We start from the raw sequence: 24,315 nt of genomic DNA, 5'->3' as shown, positions 1-24,315 counted from the left end.
TTGTCCCAGGCTCAACTTCCCAGCCACCTGTGCACTGAGTTGAGAAGAAGGAACTAGAGTGTGTCGGGGACCATGGCCGGGGGTGGGGCTGTGACGTGAGGGAGGGCGGGGCGGTGGCAGGTGAGACGCCAGGTCTCCCTGGCTCCAATCACTCCGGAGACTGAGCCATGGGGGGAAAGCAGGACGAGGACGAGGCTTTTGGTGAGGCTGGGGCCGCTGCGGGAATGGTGGCTGAGGCTGGTTCCAGTGAGAGGAAATAAGGAGAGTCCTGAGTCCCTGAAGGGTGGGCTGGGAAACGCGAGTAGAAGGAAGGAAGGAGTCAGAGTCCTGGGAGGAGGATGGGGCTCCGGGGATGGGAGCCTTTGCTGGGGAGTCATTGGGAAGTGCCCTGAGGTCTGGGTGTCAGTGAGGAGTTGAGGCTGTGATCCCTTGGAGGGTTGGGAGCCTTGCAAGGGTGGAGGATTTCAGGCCTGTACCCTGGATCCCTAAGGGTGGAGGATTTCAAGCCTGGACCCTGGATCCCTGAGGGCTGAGGCCTGGGAAACAAAGCTTGAAAGACGAGCAGGGTCAGGGACCTGAGCAAGAAAATGGGATGGGGGCTGGGAGTGGCTCACGCTGCAGAGCCTGCAAGAGGTGAGATTGGAGTCCCTATGAGGAGGAGTTTCAGCCTGAACTCTGGTCCTTGAGGGAGAAAACTGCTGGTGGCCCTCCTGCTGGGGTCTCTGTGAAAAGTGGCAGGAAGAGTGAGTTCTGCTGGGGATTCTTGTGAGGAGCTGGGGCTAAGAGTCTGTCTCCAGTTTCTTGGGAACAAGGAGTAGGGACCTAAGGTACTTTGAGGAATAGGGGCAGGGCCTTCTGAGGTTCCTGTGAAGGGTGAGACCGGAGGGAGGAGAGGGCAGGGAGTCTTATTTCCAGAATCTCTTGAGAGGAATAGAGGCCAGGGGCCTGAGGAGAGGGAGCTGAGGATCAGCTTGGGACCCCTGTGGGCACAGAGGCCCTTTTGGGTTTAGAGGTCTGAGCTCCTGGTCTGGAGGGGAGAAAACCCCAAAGGAGGGGCCACCATGAGGCGGGGCTTAAGTTCCTTAGGGCTTGAGAAAGGGGCAGCTAGGACTCCCTGGTAGATTTCCTGGAGCAGCTCTGAGTCAATTATTGACATCATGTCCATAAGCCACTGAGGGACAGAGTCCAGAGCACCTGGGCAGAAAGGACCCCACCCCACACCTTCCCAGACTCTTGCCCAGCCTCTGCCTGCCCTCCTCAATTCCCACAGGACCCTGGCTGCCTGGCCCCACCTCCTCCCTGTGTGTACTCAGGGAGGACCAGGAACAGGATGCAGCCACAATCTCAAAGGCCAGCTCAGGTGTCACCCTGACTGCCTGCCCAGAGCCTAGTGGTGGCCCAGGGACTAAGGTCCCTCTAAAGTGGAGGTCTGCAGGGGGCCCCTGTTTCCCCAGGCCCTATAAAGGTTGACATCTTCAACTCCAGTTTCTTTCCCATGGCCTCCAGCTAGAGGGTAGAGGTAGGGTGTGGGACAGATGTGGGGAGGGGGCTGGGGATCTGAGTAATCCCTGAGTAGAGCATAGGGAGGGGAAAGGGATGAAGATGAGGGTGTGAGAGCCTCTGAGACACAAGAATCCCAATCCTTGCTGGAGAGATACTCAGGAGAAATGGGTCAGGGTGGGGCAAGAGACCAAGGCCATTTCCCAGGCTGACAGCCTTGAGGTGTGAGTGGGAAACTATAAAGGTCCCCGATCCCCCTCCCAACATGGCTGCCAGGGCGGAATTCACAGTGAGCTGCTGCTGGCTGAGCCTCCTTCTCCTGTTCTCTAGTGTCCCCTCCTGCCAGTCTTGCCCAGAAAGGATATGGGGAGACAGAGTCCTAATTTTCCACATTCCTCCCCATTCCTCTCAGGGAAGCCAGTCCAATATGACCCCTCCTTTCGAGGTCCCATCAAGAACAGGTGAGTTCTGGGTTCTGCCCCTGGGGGTGAAGGGAGTTGTATATTTGCTGTAATATTAGTAAGAAACATGTGAGAAAAAAACTCTGCCGGGCATGGTAGTTCATACCTGTAATCCCAGCACTCTGGAAGGCAGAAGCAGGAAAATCACTCGGGCCAAGAATTTGAGACAGCCAGACCCCATCTCTACAAAACATAGAAAAATTAGGTGGATGTGGTGGCTTGATCCAGTAATCTCATCTACTCTGGTGGCTGAAACAGGAGGATCACGTGAGCCCAGGGGTTTGAAGCTTCCTAAGCTATGATGACTGCACTGCACTCTAGCCTGGGCTACAGAGTGAGACTCTGTCTCAAAAACATGAAAAAGTAAACTTCCTGCCCTGAGAGAGTGGGCCCTTGGAGGGATAGTTAAATCTTTAAGGGAGACTAACTAAGGGGATTCTGGGTGCTGAGGGTGTTCTGTTTCTTGACTTGGGTGATGATTACACAGACGTGTGTTTTGGGAGAAGTTACCCTGCTGAGCCTTGGGTATGAGTTGTGCACTGTTCCATTAGACTTCAGAAGAAAGTTTACCCACTCAGGAAAGAGTTTTCTTTCTTTCCTTCCTTCCTTCCTTTCCCTTCTCCTCTCCTTCCCTTCCTTCCTTCCCTTTTCTTTCTTTCAAGACAGAGTCTCACTGTGTCACCCTCCATAGAGTGCTGTGGCATCACTAGTCACACCAACCTCAAACTTCTTTTTTTTTGATACAGACTCTCACTATGTCGTCCTCGGTAGAGTGCTGTGGCATCACAGCTCATAGCAAGCTCAAACTCTTGGGCTTAAGTGATTCTCTTGCCTCAGCCTCCCAAGTAGCTGGGACTACAGGCACCCACCACAATGCCTGGCTATTTTCTTGTTGCAGTTGTCATTGTTGTTTTAACTGGCCCGGGCCAGGTTCGAACCCAGCAGCCTCGGTGTTTGTGGCCAGTGCCCAATCCACTGAGCTATGGGCGCCGCCCTAACCTCAAACTTTTGGGCTTGAGCGATTCTCTTGCCTCACCCTCCCAAGTAGCTGGGACTATAGGCACCCGCTACAACTCCCAGATATTTTTTAGAGACAGTCTCTCACTCTTGCTCAGGCTAGTCTTGAACCCATGAGCTCAGGCAATCCACCCACCTAGGCCTTCCAAGAACTAGGATTGCAGGTATGAGCCACCATGCCCAACGTCTCTCTTTTTATTTTTTATTTTTCTTTATTTTTGAGACAGAGTCTCACTTTGTCACCCTCAGTAGAGTGCAATGGCATCATAGCTCACAGCAACCTCAAACTCTTATGCTAAAGCGATTCTCTTGCCTTAGCCTCCCAAGTAGCTGGGACTAGAGGCACCTGCCACAATCCCTGGCTACTTTTAGAGACCGGGCCTCGCTCTTGCTCAGTCTGGTCTTGAACTTGTGAGCTCAGGCAATCCACCCGCTTTGGCCTCCTAGAGTGCTAGGATTACAGGCTGAGGCTCCACCCCTGACACTGCACACACTGTTGGCTGGCAATTTAATCAGAAGCTATTCCATGTAACTACTTATTATTCTATAATTGAATAAGAAAGTAAAACAATCTAAATAAACTTCAATCATTGCCAAAAAGTAAATCTGTCTTCCACATTGACTCTGGTTAAATAAAATTAAAAACAAAAAAACAGTAAATCTATCTGCTGTCTGCTGGGTGCAGTAGCTCATGTCTGTAATCCTAGCACTCTGGGAGGCCAAGGTGGATGGATTGCTTGAGCTCATTCATGAGTTTGAGACTAGCCTGAGCAACAAAACCCCATCTCTACTAAAAATAGAAAAACTGAGGCAAGAGGATCACTTGAACCCAGGTTAGAGGATGCTGTGAGCTATGACGCACTCTACCCAGGGTGACAGCTTGAGTCTCTGTCTCAAACAAGAAAAAGAAAAATCCACTCTTCTTCAAAATCACTTTCATGGGCAGTGCCTGTGGCTCAAAGGAGTAGAGCACCAGCCCCATATACTTTTGGCCCTGGCCAAAAACTACAAAAAAAAAAAAAAAGAAAAGAAAAAGAACAAAATCACTTTCATTATCAGATTCTATTACATTTCCTTTTTTGCCATTTTGGTGGTCTAAAATCAGATTCATAACTATCTTCCAATAAACTATCATCTTCCAGATCACTACAGAATATTTCAAAATCACTCAGACAATCAGATAAAGCATGTACATATAATTCATTAAAACATTCTTCGGGCTCGGCGCCTGTGGCTAAGTGGCTAAGGTGCCAGCCACATACACCTAAGGTGGTGGGTTCGAATCCAGCCCAGGCCCGCCAAATAACAATGTCCGCTGCAACCAAAAAAATAGCCGGGCGTTGTGGCAGGCACCTGTGGTCCCAGCTACTTCCTACTGAGGAAGAAGACTGGCTTGAGCCCAGGAGTTGGAGGTTGCTGTGAGCTGTGATGCCATGGCACTCTACCCAGGGTGACAGCTTAAGGTTCTGTCTCAAAAAAAAAGAAAAAAAAGAAAAAAGAAAGAAAAATAGCCAGGTGTTGTGCCAGGTGCCTGTAGTCCCAGCTACTTGGGAGGCTGAGGCAAGAGGATCGTTTGAACCCAAGAGTTTTTTTGGGTTGACCAAGCCTCAAGCCATCACCCTGGGTAGAGTGCTGTGGCATCACAGCTCACAGGAACCTCCAACTCCTGGGCTCAAGCGAGTCTCCTGCCTCAGCCTCCCAAGTAGCTGGGACCACAGGCGCCGGCCACAATGCCCAGCTAGTTTTTGGTTGCAGCTGTCATTGTTATTTGGTGGGCCCGGGCTGGATTCAAACCTGTCACCTTAGGTGTATGTGGCTGGAGCCTTAGCCACTTGACCACAGGCACTGAGCCTGAACCCAAGAGTTTGAGGTTGCTGTGAGCTGTGAAGTCATAGCACTCTACCAAGGGTGACCAAGTGAAACTCTGTCTCAAAAAAAAAGAAAGCTTTTATAATATCCTACATTACCCTGTGTTTTAAAAATTGCAATAGCTGGCGGTGCCTGTAGCCAGTGGGTAGGGCTCTGGCCACATACACTGAGACTGGCGGGTTCGAACCTAGCCAGAGCTAGCTAAAACAACAATGACAACTGCAACAAATAAAATAGCTGGGCATTGTAGCAGGTGCCTGTAATCCCAGCTACTTGGGAGGTTGAGACAAGAGAATCACTTAAGCCCAAGAGTTTGAGGTTGCTGAGAGCGGTGACACCATGGCACTCTACCCAGGGCAACCGCTTGACACTGTGTCTCAAAACAAAACAACAATAATTTCAATAGCTAATGCAAGAACAAACATGAGTTAACTTGTGACCAGTCAACAATGTTTGGGCATGAAAACATGAGTCAACTCATGACCTATTGATGCCCATTCTCCAGCATCCCATAATTCTCCAACTTGTGACCCATCCAGACCATGCCCCCAGCATCAGATCCTCAAAGGCTTCGAAAGCTCACACTCTCATTTCTCTCTCAGGAGCTGCACAGATGTCATCTGCTGTATCCTCTTCCTGCTCTTCATTTTGGGTTACATTGTGGTGGGGATTGTGGGTGAGTTCCCAGCTGCTCAGCACTGGGGTGGTGAGTGAGGGGCAGTAACCCAGGGTGGGTACTGCACCTACTGCTGCTCCCTCTGTTGAGTTGTCTATGTGTCTCTGTCTTCAGCCTGGATGTATGGAGATCCCCGGCAAGTCCTGTACCCCAGGAACTCTACCGGGGCCTACTGTGGGATAGGGGAGAACAAGTGAGTACAAAGGTGGGTAGGAGGGAGGTGAGGTGGGGCCAGCCAAGAGACACCCCCTCAGCTCAGACTCCAGACCTGGCCATGCTTTTCCACATCCCTTCCCTGTTGTTCCCACTCCACCCTCAGCCTGCCTGAGTTGGACCACTGCAGTCCAGACTAAGAACCACAGCTGGGCGGTTAGCCTCTGAATGCCCCAGAAGTGGGAAGCAATTAGAGTCATGTTAAGTGCATGGATTTTAGATTTCTGAGACTGGTGTTTGGATACCCAGTGGGACCAAGCTTTGGTTGTATGGCCTTGGGCAAGTCACTCAACCTGTTTGAGATTTGATTTCCTTGTCTGAAACTGGAGGATGAATCCAAGAATGATGCCATCAGTTCTTAAATGCAGGAAATGTTCAATAAATAATGAAACTTCTAAGGGCCAGTTGTGGTGGCTCACGCCTATAATCCTAGCACTCTGGAAGGCTGAGGCAGGTGAATTGCCTAAGCTCACAGGTTTGAGACCAGCCTAAACCAGAGGGAGACCTCATCTCTAAAAATAGGCAGGCATGGTGGTGGGTACCTGTAATTCAGGTACTTGGGAGGCTGAGGCAGCAGAGTCGCTTGAGCCCAAGAGTTGGAGGTTGCTGTAAGCTGTGACATCACGGCACTCTTCTGAGGGTGACAAAGTGAGAATCTGTCTCAAAAGAAAGAAACTTCTAATATTTATATAGCATTTGCTCTAGGCATGCAATATACTTTACACACTTGAACTCATTTTAACCCCAATTATGACTTTGCTCAAGGTCAGAAAACTGGTAAGAGGTATGTAGCTCCAAAGTTCATGCTCTCAAGTGCTGAATTGTTCGGAGAAAACTTCCCCATGTCTTCCCTACCTCACCAGCTGAGACAGAGCTGGGAGCTTGGTGTGACTCTTCTGGGCCATGCTGGACCCACTCTTGTCTTGGGGACCACCCTAGTAGTCCCTCTCCTCCCCCAACAGCTGGCCAGGCCATGATACATATGCTTCCTCCCCTCCTGCAGAGATAAACCATATCTCCTGTACTTCAACATCTTCAGCTGCATCCTGGCCACCAACATCATCACAGTCGCTGAGAATGGCCTACAGTGCCCCACACCCCAGGTCAGGTCCTGGGACCTGCCTCCACCCCAGATTTGCCCCAGGGTCTCAGGTACCAGCCCCTTAGCATGATCTCTGCTCCCAGGTGTGTGTGTCCTCCTGCCCAGAAACCTCATGGACCGTGGCAGAGAACCAGTTCTGGCAAACAGTTGGCGAAGTCTTCTATACTAAAAATAGGAACTTTTGTCTGCCAGGGGTGCCCCAGGATATGGTGAGCTGCCCCAACACCATCTCTGTCAGGAAGGCCTACAGTGGGTGGGGGTGGGAGAAGTTGAATAGATGATCACCAGGTTGGCTTTCCTAGAGAGGGTGGGAGAGGCTGAGCCCCCCCAGTGTGGTGGTGGTGAAGGAACCCACTTCATCCTGCTCTGTGTCTGTCTGTCCTCCCACATATATAGCAAGTGTTCAAAAGCCTGCAACAGGAACTCTGCCCCAGTTTCCTCCTCCCCTCTACTCCAGGTAAGATGCACAGATTCCTTCCTCAGCCATCATCTAACCGAATCTTAAATGAGGAAATTAGACCCAAAGAAAGTAAAGTCACACAGCTTGTTTTCTTTTCTTCTTTTTGAGACAGAGTCTCAAGCTGTCACCCTGAGTAGAGTGCTGTGTCATCATAGCTCATAGCAAACTCAAACTCTTAGGCTCAAGCCATCCTCTTGCCTCAGCCTCCTGAGCCGCTGAGACTACAGCCCTTGCTACAATGCCCAGCTTGTTTTATCTTTTATTTATTTATTTATTTATTTAGAGACAGAGCCTCAAGCTGTCCCCCTGGGTAGAGTGCTATGGCGTCACAGCTCACAACAACCTCCAATTCCTGGGCTCAAGCAAGTCTCCTGCCTCAGCCTCCCAAGTAGCTGGGACCACAGGCACCCGGCTATTTTTTGGTTGTAGCCATCATTGTTGTTTGGCAGGCCTGGGCTGGATTCAAACCCTCCAACTTAGGTGTATGTGGCCGGTGGCTTAACCACTTGAGCCACAGGTGCCGAGCCTGTTTTATCTTTTTTAATAGAGACTGGGTCTTAGTCTTACTCAGGCTGGTCTCAAACTACTGAGCTCAAGAAATCCTTCCACCTTGACCTCCCAGAGTTCTAGGATTATAGACGTGAGCCACCATGCTGGGCCTAAATATCATTTTTGTAATAGAAAAGATTTTTTTTGGCTCAGCGCCCATAGCTCAGTGGTTAGGGTGCCAGCCACATACACTGGGGCTGGGGGGTTCAAACCAGCCTGCTAAACAACAATGACAAGAACAACAACAAAAAATAGCTGGGCATTGTGGTGGGCACCTGTAGTCCTAGCTACTTGGGAGGCTGAGGCAAGAGGATCGCTTAAGCCCAAGAGTTTGAGGTTGCTGTGAGCTGTGATGGCACAGCACTCTACTAAGAGCAACATAGTGAGATAGTGAGTCTCATTTTATTATCCTGGGTAGAGTATTATGGTGTCATAACTTGCAGCGACCTCAAACTCTTGGGTTCACGTGATCCTCTTGCCTCAGACTCCCAAGTAGCTGGGAGTATGGGCACCCACCATAACACCCAGCTGTTTTTAGAGACAGGGTCTCACTCTTGCTCAGGCTGGTCTCCAACTCCTGAGCTCAGGCAATCCACCCGCCTCAGCCTCCCAGAGTGCTAGGATTATGGGCATGAGCCACCATGCCTAGCCCTAGAAAAAATATATATATTTTTATTTTATTTATTTATTTATTTTTTGAAACAGAGCCCCAAGCTATCCCCCTGGGTAGAATGCCGTGGCATCACAGCTCACAGCAACCTCCAACTCCTGGGCTCAAGCGAGTCTCCTGCCTCAGCCTCCCAAGTAGCTGGGACCATAGGCGCCCACCACAATGCCCAGTTATTTTGTTTTTTTTTTTTGGTTGCAGCCGTCATTGTTGTTTTGTCGGACCTGGGCTGGATTTGAACCCACCACCTTAGGTGTATGTGGCTGGTGCCTTAGCCACTTGAGCCACAGGCACCGAGCCTGGAAAATATATTTTAAAACTTTATAGCATGAGAAAAGATACCCAGTTCTCAAAGTATAACAGGATATATTGCAAGTGAATGCTCCAAAGTCAAGTATATCTGGATTTAAATTCCAGCACTTTCCAGCTGTGTGGTCATGAGCCAATTGTTCAACCTCTCCAAGCCTTGATTCTTCATCTTTAGAATGTAAATGCCAAAGCAAGCCTGCCTGACAAAGTTGTAAGAATGCCAATAAATGGCTCTGTATGCACACAACAGGTGCCACAGGAGATAGGGATGGGCTGGGAAGGCTTCCTAGAGGAGGTGAGATGGAGCGAGAGCTGGACAGAGAATACTGGATGGGATTCTGGACGTGAGGGGGCACTGAGAGAGAGGCACACCAAGAGAAAGATATAGCAGTGAAAGGAAAGTGGACAGGACTCAAACGGTAGAGCCTGGAAGGCTGACCAGGGAACATGGGCACTGTCTCCAGGTAGAGGCTCTGGAGATGTTCAAGCAGCAGAGGGGCCTAGAGATCTGGAGTAATGAAGTCCATGCTGTGCCATGGTCTCCCTGGCATACGGACGCAGAGCAGATTGATGGGTGGCAAGGTGTTGTAAGAGTTACTGAGGCCAGAGGCCAGCAGGGTCTGAAGCAAGGCAGTGGGGAGGGAAAATGAAGGTGGACAGGACCTACAGAGCAGGAGCTCCTGTTTGGTGGTGGAATCCAGAGCAGCCTCTGGTGGTAGCAGAGTCCATCACTCCTTCCCCTGAGGGCATAGGTGGGCTGGGAGAGGGGCCAGAGACCTACTAGGTGAAGCCCTGGCCCTCCCACTTAGCATAGCATCTTGTTTCTTCCTTCCAGCTCTGGGACGTTGCTTTCCGTGGTCCAATGTTACTCCACCCGAACTTCCAGGGATTACCGGCAACATCTCCCAGGGCATCAGGTAGGCATCTTCTTCTCCCACCATGTTGCTGTCCCCGACCCCTTCCCACTCACAGCCCCATCTGACTCTGTCTCTCCTCAACAGTGGTCTTATCGACAGCCTCAATGCCCGAGACATCAGTGTTAAGATCTTTGAAGATTTTGCCCAATCCTGGTACTGGATTCTTGTGTGAGTCACCAGATTTTCTCCTACTCGCTTGCCCTTGCCCTCTCCCTTCCCTGATCCCCTATCCCTTAGCCCAATGTCTGAAGCAGAGGCTTTGGACAGAGGAGGAGGAGCCAGAGTTCAGAATGGACCCCAAGCCCAACAGGATTTATAAGGGAAAAGGGGTCTAATCTGAGGATATTGGATGGTACAAGGAAAGGCATTTGGAAGTCTCTGAGGAAAATGATTTAGGGAACCAGAGGTGACCCTCAACCTTTCTCACCTGCCTGCAGTGCCCTAGGTGTGGCTCTGGTCCTGAGCCTACTATTTATCTTGCTTCTGCGCCTGGTGGCCGGGCCCCTAGTGCTGGTGCTGATCCTAGGGGTGCTGGGTGTGCTGGCATATGGCATCTACTACTGCTGGGAAGAGTACCGAGTGCTGAGGGACAAAGGTGCCTCCATCTCCCAACTGGGCTTCACCACCAACATCAGTGCCTACCAAAGTGTGAAGGAGACCTGGCTGGTTGCCTGTGAGTGCCCTGCCTGTCCTAAGGACTGCCCTGAGCCCGTCTGACCCTGACCCTGACCCAGAACCCTCCACCCCTATCCCCTGCAGTGATCGTGCTGGCTGTGCTTGAAGGCATCCTGCTACTGATGCTCCTCTTCCTGCGACAGCGGATTCGCATCGCCATTGCCCTCCTGACAGAGGCCAGCAAGTTAGGGCCTACCTGGGAAGGAGATGGGGCTGAGGGCAGTGCAAGCCCAGGATGGGGGTGCCAGGGAGCCCCAGAGGAAAAGAACAGAATAGCGCAGCTGTTAACACTGTTGTATAACTTAGCTTATCTGAGCCTTAATTTCTCCATCTATAAAACAGGGGAGTAACAGCTCCTCCCTTACTGGGTTGTGCGTATTATTGAGTTGGGGCCTGATGTGCCTTGGCAGGAATGGTGGTGGTGGTTGGGGGAATGTGGGGAATCCAGATGGGGAGGAGAAGCAGCAGTTTACTCCCAACCAGGAGCTGCCCAGTCTGTCAAGAGATCACACTTTCGGAGCTCTAAACTTAGTCCCCCTGAAGCTGCCCCAGGTGCCTTGAACCTAATTCATTCAGTTTAGTTCATTTGGTGAGCACCTGTTGTGTGCCCAGCCCTGAGCTCCTGGGTACACAGGTATAAAAGTCAAAGTCTCTGCCCCAGTTACTCCCACCCTGGGGTCTGAGGGAGTGGAACAGGCCCTGGCAACGGCAGAGGTGGGCTCCATGTCAGGATCAGCCCCTTGGGAAGATGGGACAGCCGAACCTTCCTGGTGGATACCTTGCTTGTCTCCCTGCAGGGCTGTGGGACACATGATGTCTACCATGTTCTACCCGCTGGTCACCTTTGTCCTCCTGCTCATCTGTATCGCCTACTGGGCCGTGACTGCTCTGTATCCTTTGTCCACATAACCATTTCCCGGAGTCCTGGCGGTGGGGGAACGAGATAATTTGTCCACACAGTGCCTCAGTATAAGTGGAAGAGGCTGTCCCTTTCTCTGTGCAGACACAGAAAGGGTGAGCACAGGCTGAACTTTAGCCCACTTTGTGTGGGGACCCACCTGCACAAGCACCAGAAGCAGACCCCTAAGGAGCAACTGTGCAGACTGCATATGACATGCCTTCCTTGACTCTCCTCTAGGTACCTGGCCACTTCAGGGCAACCCCAGTATGTCTTATGGGCACCCAATGCCAGCTCACCCAACTGTGAGAAAGTGGGAGTGAATACATCGTGCGACCCCATGGTGAGAGGCGGGGAGTGAACATGGAGGGGCCACCAATAGACTGAGGGGACTTTACGGAGGAACTGGTCCAAATCCTTCATTATGCAGAAGAGATTGAGGCCAAGCAGGGCAAAGGGCTCACTCAAAGTCACGTACAAGCTCTCCATGCACAGCTGGAGGAGCCAGTCCCCTGGTATTCCTCTTGCTGAGCTGCCCATTATGTAGGGAGGGAAACTGAGGCTGGGAGATGTGGCAGGCTGTGCCTGAAAGCGGGGTCCCTCGGGCCTAGATACCTGAATTTATTCTTCCCTTCACTAGGACATTCCCCTACCTTCAGGACCATTAACCACTTCACCCTCTGAGTCTCAGCCTGCTCCCATAAAATGGAGATGATCATTAATTCCAGTATGTCTGGGTGGCTGAGAAGATTAGACTTGGGGCACAAAAAGTGCTGTGCCTGGCACCTGATAACAGCTTGATAACTGGTTGAGTTGTTTTGTTAATTCTTTCCCCTTGGGAACACAGTGCCCTAGGCAGCAGCAAGGTGGGACTCCCAGGGGACTCCCAGTGGCTGAGAGAGAAGCTGCTTCCCAAACCTCCCCTGTGAGGTTTCCAAGGACTGGTACTGGACTGCGAATTCACGGTCCTCAAAACTGTCATGTCTTCCCTTCATCTAATAAGCTGAGACCATGGGCTGTGCCCGGTAAGAAAAGGAAGGCTCGTTTATGTTTATGGAGGACCTACTATGTGCCAGGCACTGGGCAAACAAAGCCCCCCAAATGATGACATGGTTTCTGTTTTCCAGTTGCTCATGATCTAGCAATGAAAATGGGCAAACCCACAATTACAGAGTGTGGAAAGTTGCTGGGTTTTTTTTGGGGGGGGTGTTGTTGGGATTTTTTTTGTTTTTTTCAGACAGGGTCTCCTCTGTTACCTGGCTAGAGTGCAGTGGCATCATGATGGCTCACTGCAACCTCTAAATCCTGGATTCAAGCGATTCTCCTGCCTCGACCTCCCTAGCAGCTGGGACTATAGCCACCAGCTACCATTCCCAGCTACTTTTTTCTATTTTTAATAGAGACAGGGTATCACTCTTGCTCACACTAGTGTTAAACTCCTGAGCTCAAGTAATCCACCCCCCTCAGCCTCCCAGAGTGCTAGGATTATAGGCAGGAGTCAAACATAGACTCAGAAATAAGCAGGATTTGGGAAGTCACATTTGCTAGGAAGTGTTTTTTATTTATTTTTATTTTTTTGAATTTCAGGGTAAGATGGAGGTACATACAATTGATTATATAGTTTGCTTTTGTAAGATTAGTCCAGATTGTAGTGGTAATCGTCACCCAGGAAGTATGCAATATACTGGTGCAATGTGCCCGTTGGTTTTTTTTGGCCCAGGCTGGGTTTGAACCTGCCACCTCTGGCATATGTGACCGGCACCTACTCCTTTGAGTCACAGGTTCTGCCCTGCCCGTTGTTTTTTGTGTATTATAAACACATGCAAAAGTAGAATAGTACAGTGAGTCCCTGTACCCAGATTCCTTCAACTTCCTGCCATTCTTATTTCATCATTCTCCCCACCCTCCACCATAAATTCTTTTTCTTTCTTTTTTTTTTTTTTTGAGACAGAGTCTCACCATGTTTCCCTCGATAGAGTGCCATGGTGTCACAGCTCGCAACCTCAAACTCTTGGGCTTAAGTGATTCTCTTGCCTTAGACTCCTGAGTAGCTGGGACCACAGGTGCCTGCCACAATGCCCGGCTATTTTTTTGTTGCAGTTGTTTAGCTGGCTCAGGCCAGGTTTGGTTTTTACTTTTTTTTTCTTTTGCAGTTTTTGGCGCTGGGCCAGGTTTGGTTTTTTTTTGAGACGGAGCCTCAAGCTATCCCCCTGGGTAGAGTGCCATGGCATCACAGCTCATAGCAACCTCCAACTCCTGGGCTCAAGCGAGTCTCCTGCCTCAGCCTCCCAAGTAGCTGGGACCACAGGCGCCCGCCACAACGCGAGGCCATTTTTTGGTTGCAGCCATCATTGTTGTTTGGCGGGCCCGGACTGGGGATTCGAACCCGCCACCTTGGGTGTATGTGGCTGGCGCCTTAGCTGCTTGAGCCACAGGCGCCGAGCCCCCGGGCCAGGTTTGAACCCACCACCTCCGGTATATGGGGCTGGTGCCCTACTCCTTTGAGCCATAGGCACCACCCCTCAGGCCAGGTTTGAACCCACCACCTTCGGTGTATATGGCTAGGGCTATAACCTCTTGTGCTATGGGCACCAAGCCTCTTTTGAGTTTTTTAAATCAAATTCTGGATATCATGCCATTTCGCCAGTAAATATATTAGGATGGATCTCAATAGATAAGAACCTTTAAAAAGCATAACCAGGCTCGGCGCCCACAGTGCTTAGGGCACCAGCCAGAAAAGCTGAGGCTGGCAGATTTAAACCCAGCCCAGGCCAGCCAAACAACTACAACTGCAACAACAACAAAAAACAGCTGGGCATTGTGGTGGATGCCTGTAGTCCCAGCTACATGGGAGCCTGAGGCAAGAGAATCACTTAAGCCCAAGAGTTGGAGGTTGCTGTGAGTTGTGATGCCTTGACACTCTACTGAGGGTGACATAGTGAGACTCTGTCTCAAAAAAATAAAAATAGGCTCAATGCCTGTAGCTCAATCAGCTAGGGTGCCAGCTACATACACACACCAGAGCTGGTGGGTTTGAATCCAGCCAGGGACCGCCAAACAATGACAACTACAATAAAAAAAAAAAAATAGCCAGGCACCGGTAGTCTCAGCTACTTGGGAGGCTGAAGCGAGAGAATCGCTTAAGCCCGAGAGTTGGAGGTTGCTGTGAGCTGTGACACCACAGCACTCTACCCAGGGTGACAACTTGGGATTCTGTCTCAAAATAAATAAATAAAAATAAAAAATGGACAGCACCCATAGCTCAGTTGGTAGGGCGCTGGCCACATACACCTAGGCTGGCCAGTTCAAACCTGGCCCCAGCCAGCTAAAACAACAATGACAGTTGCAACAAAAAAATAGCCAGGCATTGTGGCGGGCACCTGTAGTCCCAGTTACTTGGAAGGCTGAGGCAAGAAAATTGCTTAAGCCCAAGAGTTTGAGGTTGCTGTAAGCTGTGATGCCACGACACTCTACCGAGGGTGACATAATGAGACTCTGTCTCAAAAAAATAAATAAAATAAATAAAAAATAAAAAGCATAACCACTATACCATTATCTACCATTATCATACCCAACAAAATTAACAATTTCTTTTTTATTTTTTTTTTAAGAGAGTCTCAAGCTGTCGCCCTGGATAGAGTGATGTGGCATCACAGCTCACAGCAACCTCCAACTCTTGGGCTTAAGGGATTCTCTTGCCTCAGCCGCCCAAGTAGCTGGGACTATAGGCGCCTGCCACAATGCCCAGCTATTTTTTTATTATTATTTGTTTTTTTGGGGGGGTTGCCATTTTTGGCCGGGGCTGGGTTTGAACCCACCATCTCAGGCATATGGGGCCAACACCTTGCTCCTTTGAGCACCACCCAATGCCCAGCTATTTTTTTGTTGTTGTTGTTGTGATTGTTGTTTAGCAGGCCCAGTCCAGGTTCAAACCAGACAGCCCTGGTGCATATGGCCAGTGCCCTAACTGCTGAACTACAGGCGCAGAGCCTACTAATTTATTTTAGTTTATTAAGAAATACCTCTAACACACTAAAAGATTTTTTTTTGAAAGAGTCACTATGTTGCCCAATTTATTTTTTATTTTTTTTAAGACAGAGTCTCAAGCTGTCGCCCTGGGTAGAGTACCATGGTGTCACAGCTCACAGCAACCTCCAACTCTTGGGCTTAAGCGATTTTCTTGCCTCAGCCTCTCAAGTAGCTGGGACTACAGGTGCCGGCCACCACACCTGGATATTTTGATGTACTTGTCATTGTTTGGCAGTCTCAGCCAGGTTCGAACCCACCAGCTCCAGTGTATGTGGCTGGCGCCCTAGCCTCTGAGCTACTGGCGCCGAGCCATGCCTAACGGTAATTTCTTAATGTTATCAAATGTCTGTTCAATTTGCTGGAAAGCGTTTGGTAGAAGTTGTAGAGGCTGCTCTGGGGAGGAGAGTGCTGAGTGCACAAAAAAAGTAATGTCACCTTCACACCCACCAGGAATGTCATGAAGGCATGGCCCACAGAGCCTGGAAGCTCTCATCATTGGGACACTGAAGGGAGCTAAGCCCACTCACACAATAAAGCAGACCTAACCCGGTTTAACACTAGAGATGGAACTCCTGAAAGGAAATGGCTCCTCCAGCTCAGGGATGCTGTTACCTCTTCTACTCTGGGAAGGGCAGGAGCTAGCTAAGAACAGGAGGAGGCCAGGGCTCCTCAGTGAGGTCTCTGAAGGCTGAGCCTGAGCTTATTCTATCTCTCTACTTGCACCAGGCCCAGACTATGAACTCCTCATGCCCAGGGCTGATGTGCGTCTTCCAGGGCTACCTGTCCACAGGCCCAGCACAACGTTCTCTCTTCAACCTACAAATCTATGCAGTCGTGGGGCTCTTTTGGACCCTTAACTGGGTACTGGCACTGGGCCAGTGCGTCCTAGCTGGAGCCTTTGCCTCCTTTTACTGGGCCTTGCACAAGCCCCGGGACATCCCCACCTTCCCCCTGAGCTCTGCCTTTGTCCGCACACTCCGGTAAGCCTGGGAACTGTAACCATGGGGGTCCCAGGGGTCCAGGTGCTGCCCCTGACTATCTAACTCCCTGTGCAGTTACCACACCGGGTCACTGGCATTTGGAGCCCTCATCCTGACCCTTGTGCAAATAGCCCGTGTCATCTTGGAGTACATAGACCACAAGCTGAGAGGTGAGCCCCAGAGGCAGGAGCTGGGAAGGGCAGCCTGAGTAGCTGGAGAGGCTGTCAGAGACCATTGACCAAATATGAGCTTTCCTTGCTCCCAGGAGTGCAGAACCCTATAGCCCGCTGTATCATGTGCTGCTTCAAATGCTGCCTCTGGTGTCTGGAAAAGTTTATCAAGTTCCTAAACCGGAATGCATACATCATGGTGAGCAGCCCTATGCAAGCAACCCCTCACTTGAGTGCCCCTTGGCCCAAGACCCCTGTCCTGGTTCAGGCAAGCTTACCACAGATAACTCTGACCTTCCTGCCTCTCAGATCGCCATCTACGGGAAGAATTTCTGTGTCTCAGCCAAAAATGCCTTCATGCTGCTTATGCGTAACATTGTCAGGTTAGGTGGTCCCCCACCCCCATGTGGTTCCCACCTCAGATCTCCCACCCAAGGCTGGCTTCATGGACATGCTGGGCTCAGAAAGGCCCCACACTTCACTTAATGCTCTACTATCTGCTGTCTTGAAATGTGAACACTTTTCATTTCACATGGGTCCTCACAATTAGGTAGTCAGTTCTGCTCCCAGCTTTGCCAAGCCTCTCACCCCCAACCTAACTTCCTCCTCTCCCTGCCCTAACTTCCGGTATAGGGTGGTTGTCCTGGATAAAGTCACAGACCTGCTGCTGTTCTTTGGGAAGCTGCTGGTGGTTGGAGGCGTCGGTAAGGACCAGGGCCAGGGGCTGCAGGAGCAGCAGGTAGAGGCACTGGGCAGCCTAAGTGACCTCAGAGGAGCTGCCCTGACTTCCAGAACTCTCCCACAGGAGTCCTGTCCTTCTTCTTTTTCTCCGGTCGCATCCAGGGGCTGAGTAAAGCCTTTGAGAACCCCCACCTCAATTATTACTGGCTGCCCATCATGGTGAGTGACTCCTCTCCCTGCCTTACCCCTCCCCCAACTCCCCAAAGGAACCCAGCAGCCCAACAGGCCCTATGTCTTCCAGACCTCCATCGTGGGGGCCTATGTCATCGCCAGTGGCTTCTTCAGCGTTTTCGGCATGTGTGTGGACACACTCTTCCTCTGTTTCTGTGAGTGACACCCCCAGACACCTCCCCACAACCTCCAAGTAGTGGACTCTTAAGGCTTTTCTGGAGATTTGGTACTTCTAGAAACAGCAACTTTGTGAGTTAAAAGAGCCAGAGGATGTCTGTGATATTCTAAAGCCAGTGGTTTGCAAAAGAAAGGAGGGGAACATGCCTGTGGGGAGGATTCTCTGGTCTTTCCCCAGGAAGTCAAGGGTAGAAGTTAGCAACGAGAGAGACTTCCCAGCAGGTGGCTGTAGTGAGACGTGATTTTCTTATCCTATTATGTATATCCGTTCAGGGCTTGGTATGTGGCATGCTCTGCTTGACCAACACGCATTTTTTCTGTTGGTCCTTATCACTCTAAAACAGGGGTCCTCAAACTTTTTAAACAGGGGGCCAGTTCACTGTCCCTCAGACCGTTGGAGGGCCGGACTGTGGGCCCCGGGACGAGTCGGCTGCTAAGCAGGACAGGCAGCGGAGGCAAAAACACCCGGCAGGCCGGATAAAGGTCCTAGGCGGGCTGCATGTGGCCCGCGGGCCGTAGTTTGAGGACGCCTGCTCTAAAATATAGTATTACCTACTCTACTTTACATGAGGAAACTGAGATTACAAAAGCCGCCTCGAAAAAAATTCCAGCCGGCGGCGGTGGTGGTGCAGCCAGCGGCCTCCCAGTCCCGGATTTCCCGGGGGTTGCGGGCGGCCCCCAGAGTCCGCCCTAACTGGTCTCTGTTGCGGCTCAGTGGAAGACCTGGAGCGTAACGACGGCTCCGTGGACCGGCCCTACTACATGTCCAAGGCCCTTCTGAAGATTCTGGGCAAGAAGAACGAGGTGCCCCAGGCGAACAAGAAGAGGAAGAAGTGAGAGATCTAGGCTTTGATCCAGGATTGCACCGCGCCTGTACAAACGCCCATCCTTATTTCGCCTTACAGATCTCAATTTTGTAATAAAAAGATTTTATTAAAAGTTGATATTTTGTTTTCTCATTAAGTCCGTGACTTTTCTTTTTCTTTTTTTGAGACAGAGCCTCAAGCTATCCCTCTGAGTAGAGTGCTGTGGCATCACAGCTCACAGCAACCTCCAACCTCCTGGGCTCAAGCGAGTCTCCTGCCTCAGGCTCCCAAATAGCTGGGACCACAGGTGCCCACCACAACGCTCGGCCATTTTTTTTGGTTACAGCCATCATTGTTGTTTGGCGGCCCGGGCTGGATTCGAACCCGCCACCCTAGGTGTATGTGGCTGGTGCCCCAGCCACTTGAGCCACAGGCGCGGAGCCAAGTCCGTGACTTCTCATTCACTCCACCTCTCTAAGAGCTGCCTTTTTTTCCCCCACCCGGGCTCTTTAAAACCTGCCCCGCCCCTGTGACACGTTCTGGAGCCGCAGCCAATCAAAGGGGTCATTCAGGTGACGCTATCCCCTTTCCTCTCCCGGCGGGTTAGCCTCCCGCCCGAGTCACGCGCTCTGGGGCCAATGGGAAGGGCCAGCTTTGAGGCCCTGCAAGATCATATGGAGGAAGGTTGAGGAGAGGAACAGGGTTGGATCGGGGCTTTAAAGGGTCCGGGTCAGCTGACTGACTCATCCTGTGTATGTAGTCCAGTGGCCAGGGTCGCTGCGGCCGAGCGAAGAGATGACTGGGGAGAGGCCGGGCGCAGCGCTCTTAGGCAGACCCCGGGGACCGCGAATGCTGGGCTTTTGGGGAGGCTGTAGGGTTCAGGTGTTTGCTGCGATCTTCCTGCTGCTGTTGTCTGTGGCAGAATTGGAGACTAGGGCTGAGGATGACTTCGATCTGGTGAGTCACCCCCTCGAATAGTCCTATACTCGACCTACGAGGGTAGCGGATGCCCAGTGTCCCCCGGGACGCGGGCGACTATACAAGCCACCTCTCCGCAGCATGACTCTCTCCCTTCTCCCAGACCCGGGTCCCTCCATCCGCTCCCAACCCCTCTCCTCCTCCCCTCTCCCGTCCCATCTTCTTCATTCGTGCCCCATCCTCTTCTGGGGGGTCCCCTTTTCTCCCTGAGGGTTCCTCCCCTCATAGCCTTTCCCCCGTTCTAAGCCGCCACCTTCACTCCCTCTTTGGGTTCCCCTTTATTGTCATAGGACTCCAGCCCCTGCTCGAGATTCCCCAAATCCTCCCTCTCCCATGGATACCTGAGCTCAAGTGGATATTTGTCCGTCCTAAAACCCCAAGAATAGTTTGTCCGTTTTGACCCTTCCTCTTCCTGTGGCAGGTGCAGCCACTGGTGACTATGGAGCAACTGCTGTGGGTAAGCGGGAGACAGATAGGCTCAGTGGACACCTTCCGCATTCCGCTCATCACAACCACTCCTCAGGGCACTCTCCTGGCCCTTGCTGAGGCTAGAAAAATGTCCTCATCCGATAAAGGGGCCAAATTCATTGCCCTGCGGAGGTCCACAAACCAAGGTATAAAGATGTCACAGTGGATTGGATGGGTGGGAAATCCGAGGGGCCCAAGGGCCCTGTAGATAGGGGAACTTGGAAGGCTGTACACCTGGGACCCTGAAAGGTTGGGGGAACCCAAGGAAGGAAAGTGTCCAGTGCAGTGATCTGGAAATTGTGGTCATCAAGGAGTTGAATGTTCATTCAACAAATATTTGTTGAGTAACAGCTACATAGCTGGCATTGCTCTGGGTTCTATGAATATAGCCATTTAAAAACAGACCTTGGGGTAGCATGGTGGTGCAGGCCTGTAATCGTAGCACTTCTGGAGGCCAAGGCAGGTGGATTGCTTGAGCTCAGAAGTTGGAGACCAGCAAGAGCAAGACCCCTACCTCTAAAAACATATATTTTTGGTAGTGATAGTGATAGGCACCTGTAGTCCCCGCCTCTGGGGAGGCTGAGGCAAAAGGATTGCTTGAGCCCAAGAGGTTGCTATGAGCTATGCTGTGAGCCACTCTACCCAGGGCAACAAAGCAAGACTCTGTCTCAAAAACGTAAATAAAAAATAAAAATAAAAAACATAGCAAAATCTCTATCCTCATAGGACTTAATATATGGGAGGGGACAAACAAGCATAATAAATAAGTAAATTAATTTCTTGTGTTGAAAAGAGGTAAATGCAATGGAGGAAAAATAAAACAGGGGCTATAAGAGTGCTGGTGTTTGATTGTACCCCAGGGCTATTGCAAGGCCTCAGGTCCCCAGCAGGAGTTGGGAGAGTTAACAGGCAGTGGTAGAAAGTGTACCTCCAGATGCTCACTCTGGGTTTCTTCCTGCCTCCTTTTTTTCAGGCAGCACATGGTCCCCAACAGAGTTCATTGTAGATGATGGGGAGACTCCAGACGGACTGAACCTTGGGGCAGTGGTGAGCGATAATGAGACAGGAGTGGTATTTCTTTTCTACTCCCTCTGTGCTCACAAGGATGGCTGCAATGTGGCCTCCACCATGATGGTATGGAGCAAGGATGATGGTGTTTCCTGGAGCCCACCCCGGAATCTTTCCCTGGATATTGGCACTGAAGTGTTTGCCCCTGGACCGGGCTCAGGCATTCAGGTCTCTGCCATGGGAGATAGAAGGAAGAGGGGCTGCCTTATGGAGCGTCTGAAGGATGCCCCCAAATGGACTCTTTCCCAAGAGGGAAGATCTTGTGAAGTCAGACTTTCTGTCTTGGGTGGGATTCCTCGAAAACAAAGGACATCCTTGCCAAGTGTAGTGGCATGCACCTGTAGTCCCAGCTACTCTAGAGACTGAGGTAGGAGGATCACTTGAGGCCAGGATCCACTGCACACCAGTCTGGGCAACATAGCGAGACTTATCTCTAATAAAGAAAAGAAAGAAAAAGAGAGACATCCTGGGATGAACACCCACTAGGTAAAGAGAGAACTTTGCCTTTGGCTTCCCATTTGGGGCTTGTCCATTCAGTTCTTTCATGCAAAGTAGAAAAAAGCACCTCTTGTTTTGGGCAGATATAGCATACACAGCTTGGAGAGTGAGCACAGGTTGGTTTAAGCTCTCTTGAACCCTTGTGACTGGGCCACTTGTGTGCAACAACATGTCTAACTGTACACCCTGAATGTACTAAGGTAGCATATTCTGATGACAGATGCTTAATTCAATCGATGTGTTTGTAGGAAGATCCTTAGTGACCCAAGGGCAGAACTGAAAGGGATCAGATGTGTCCTCATACTTGGGAGGTAGTAGGTTCCCTGTCCCTGCTTCTGAGATTTCAATTATTTTTTTTTAATTAAATGATAGCTGTATACATTAATGCAAACATGGGGTACAGTGTAGTGTTTTTATATACAATTTGAAATACTTTCATCAAGCTGGTTAACATAGATTTCAGGTCATTTGCTTAGTCATTGTGTCAAAACATTTATATTCTAGTTCTAGAAAAGTTCACTTGTACCCTTATGTCCCTGCTTCTGAGTCCAACAATGTCTCCCTTTCTGACACCCAGCTTCCCTTCCCACAGAAACAGCGGGAGCCAAGGAAAGGCCGTCTCATCGTGTGTGGCCATGGGACACTAGAGCGGGATGGAGTCTTCTGTCTCCTCAGTGATGACCATGGTGCTTCCTGGCGCTATGGGAGTGGGGTCAGCGGCATCCCTTTTGGCCAGCCCAAGCGGGAAAATGATTTCAACCCTGATGAATGTCAGGTCAGGAGTCCATGAGATGTTCCCCACCTACTTGACGATTTCACCCACAGACACGTGGCTGGCCCAGCTCCATGCCGCCCAGCTCTATGCCACCTGGCTTTGCTCCCTCAGGACCTGGGCATTTGCCTTGTACTTTCCCTGAGGTCCTGTTCTCTCCCCTCAGCCCTATGAGCTCCCAGACGGCTCAGTTGTCATCAATGCCCGAAACCAGAACAACTACCACTGCCACTGCCGTATTGTCCTCCGCAGCTATGATGCTTGTGATACACTGAGACCCCGTGATGTGACCTTCGACCCTGAGCTTGTGGACCCTGTGGTAGCCGCAGGAGCTGTAGCCACCAGCTCTGGCGTTATCTTCTTCTCCAACCCAGCCCATCCAGAGTTCCGTAAGTGCCTGACAGTGGGGTCAGCAGGGGGAGGCCCTGGTCTAAATGAGGCCTGGGTAGAGACCTTCCTTCCTGACCCTCCTGCTCTTCCCAGGAGTGAACCTGACTCTGCGCTGGAGCTTCAGCAATGGTACTTCCTGGCAGAAAGAGAAGGTCCAGCTATGGCCAGGGCCCAGTGGCTACTCATCCCTGGCAGCCCTGGAGGGCAGTGTTGATGGAGAGCAACAGGGCCCACAGCTCTACGTCTTGTACGAGAAAGGCCGGAACCGCTACACAGAGAGCATCTCTGTGGTCAAAATCAGTGTCTATGGAATACTCTGAATTGTGCTCCTACCACAGGGGTAGAAGGCCCTTGACTCAGCCTTTAGGACCACAGGTCTATAGAGGGTCTGCTGGAGGTGTCTAAAAGAGAGTTCCATCTTCCTTTAGACACTAGTGTTTTACAAACTCAACTTCCCTTTAGGGAAATCACTTCCATTAGGACTAAAAGCCCAACTTCCTCTCCACATGGGAAACCCTGGGAACACTTCCTTCCACATAGTGGGGGATGGCCACTGACCCTTTCTGCCCCCCCCCCCCTGCCCAGGACGTTGATTGGTCCTGTTGTGGGCAGGCTAAGGGGCCTGTAGAATTGAATAAATGTGAACTCAGGGAATGGAGGAGGGCTGAGCTTCCTCTATAGGGTTGAGGGAAGATACTGATTTTGAAGAGGACTGGTGAAAGTCCCTGGAGGGCAGGATATTTGATTTCAGGGTTAGGAAATAAGTGCACCACCCTCCTTGACTATTTATGAACCCAAATGTTTGTAATTTGAAGTTTTTAATGAAAGATAATGAACATTTGTAGAGTCTCTGTGGTTTAGTCAATGCACATCTTCATGTCTATTTTCCTCAAAATGTATTTGTGAGGCTGGAAATGAGTTTAGGGGAGAGAGCTGGTATTTTACTGCCTAGGAAATTCTGACTTTGGCAAATCAAAATTCACTTTGCTCTTTGACTCTTCTTTTTTTGTTTTTTTTGCAGTTTTTGGCTGGGGCTGGGTTTGAACCCGCCCCCTCTAGCATATGGGGCTGGTGCCCTACTCCTTTGAGCCACAGGTGCCATCCTCTTTGACTCATTCTTACAGAAGGACAGGTTGCCAGTCATGGGTATAATGAGGAGTCGAAGGGGAGATAAGATTTTTTTTCTTTTTTTTTTTTTGAGACAGAATCTCACTTTGTCACCCTTAAAAGAGTGCCATGACACCATAGCTTACAGCAACCTCAATATCTTGGGCTCAAGTGTTTCTCTTGCCTTAGCCTTCCAAGTAGCCAGAACCCACAACACCCAGCTATTTTTAGAGACGGGATTTGCTCTGACTCAGGTTGGTCTCTAAAGTGTGAACTCAGGCAATCCACCCACCTCAGCCTCCCAGAGTGCTAGGATTACAGACATGAGCCACTGCGCCTTTTAAATCTCTGTGTTACATTTCTAAGATGGAGTGAGAGGGACACTGTCCTCCATGAAACAGGGAGCAAGTATGTAAAACGCAGCTGGGGGCCTAACCCAGGCTGGTCTGGCCGAGAAGTGAGCCCTTCCTACAGCAAATTAAGTGAGCTAACAACCCAAAGACAGATACTTGTGAAAGGAAGCCAGAAGTCTGTGGATGAGTGGGAGAGCTCCAGCTTTCTTCCATGTAGAAAGAAAACGCAATGGACTCGGCTCAGCGCCTATAGCTCAACCGGCTAAGGCGCTAGCCACGTACACCCAAGGTGGC

General features: G+C 50.7%; 2 protein-coding genes and 1 pseudogene across 4 annotated transcripts; all 3 read left to right on the top strand.

Annotated features, from left to right (window-relative positions):
* Positions 1-167: 167 nt before the first annotated feature.
* On the top strand, positions 168-18,514 carry SLC44A4 (solute carrier family 44 member 4). 2 transcript variants are annotated; one of them, XM_003789037.2, is made up of 21 exons: positions 168-201; positions 1,913-1,961; positions 5,450-5,523; positions 5,638-5,716; positions 6,740-6,839; positions 6,922-7,047; positions 7,235-7,295; positions 9,659-9,740; positions 9,825-9,908; positions 10,178-10,413; positions 10,500-10,599; positions 11,213-11,305; positions 11,554-11,656; positions 16,069-16,322; positions 16,398-16,492; positions 16,588-16,691; positions 16,802-16,875; positions 17,126-17,196; positions 17,298-17,392; positions 17,475-17,559; positions 18,297-18,514. In XM_003789037.2, exons 1-21 carry the CDS (start codon positions 168-170, stop codon positions 18,416-18,418), a joined length of 2,121 nt encoding a protein of 706 aa, XP_003789085.1. In that variant the 3' UTR covers positions 18,419-18,514. The 2 variants fall into 2 exon arrangements, with proteins under 2 accessions (XP_003789085.1, XP_003789086.1); XM_003789038.2 differs by lacking the exon at positions 6,922-7,047.
* A 518-nt stretch (positions 18,515-19,032) lies between these two features.
* NEU1 (neuraminidase 1) lies at positions 19,033-23,402 on the top strand. 2 transcript variants are annotated; one of them, XM_023512737.1, is made up of 6 exons: positions 19,033-19,344; positions 19,787-19,979; positions 20,807-20,880; positions 21,992-22,174; positions 22,338-22,560; positions 22,655-23,402. In XM_023512737.1, exons 1-6 carry the CDS (start codon positions 19,183-19,185, stop codon positions 22,879-22,881), a joined length of 1,062 nt encoding a protein of 353 aa, XP_023368505.1. In that variant the 5' UTR covers positions 19,033-19,182; the 3' UTR covers positions 22,882-23,402. The 2 variants fall into 2 exon arrangements, with proteins under 2 accessions (XP_023368505.1, XP_003789084.1); XM_003789036.3 differs by having other exon boundaries at positions 20,807-21,069.
* LOC111725070 overlaps positions 23,068-24,315 on the top strand; it is a 2,357-nt pseudogene continuing 1,109 nt past the window's right edge.

Source organism: Otolemur garnettii, unplaced genomic scaffold (assembly GCF_000181295.1).
Source record: "Otolemur garnettii isolate 467f Iridium unplaced genomic scaffold, OtoGar3 scaffold00031, whole genome shotgun sequence".
In the NCBI taxonomy this organism is placed as follows: domain Eukaryota; kingdom Metazoa; phylum Chordata; class Mammalia; order Primates; family Galagidae; genus Otolemur; species Otolemur garnettii.
The sequence above is the reverse complement of the archived record's forward strand: the minus strand, read 5'-3'. Positions and strand labels throughout refer to the sequence as shown.

Bases quoted from the DNA above. Each gene is read 5' to 3' on its own strand.
- NEU1 (XM_003789036.3), top strand. From the start codon at position 19,183: ATGACTGGGGAGAGGCCGGGCGCAGCGCTCTTAGGCAGACCCCGGGGA. The intron at 19,345-19,786 runs GTGAGTCACCCC...TTCCTGTGGCAG, and splicing joins CTGAGGATGACTTCGATCTG to GTGCAGCCACTGGTGACTAT. The intron at 22,561-22,654 runs GTAAGTGCCTGA...TGCTCTTCCCAG, and splicing joins CCCAGCCCATCCAGAGTTCC to GAGTGAACCTGACTCTGCGC.
- SLC44A4 (XM_003789037.2), top strand. From the start codon at position 168: ATGGGGGGAAAGCAGGACGAGGACGAGGCTTTTG. The intron at 6,840-6,921 runs GTCAGGTCCTGG...CTCTGCTCCCAG, and splicing joins TACAGTGCCCCACACCCCAG to GTGTGTGTGTCCTCCTGCCC. The intron at 9,909-10,177 runs GTGAGTCACCAG...ACCTGCCTGCAG, and splicing joins TCCTGGTACTGGATTCTTGT to TGCCCTAGGTGTGGCTCTGG.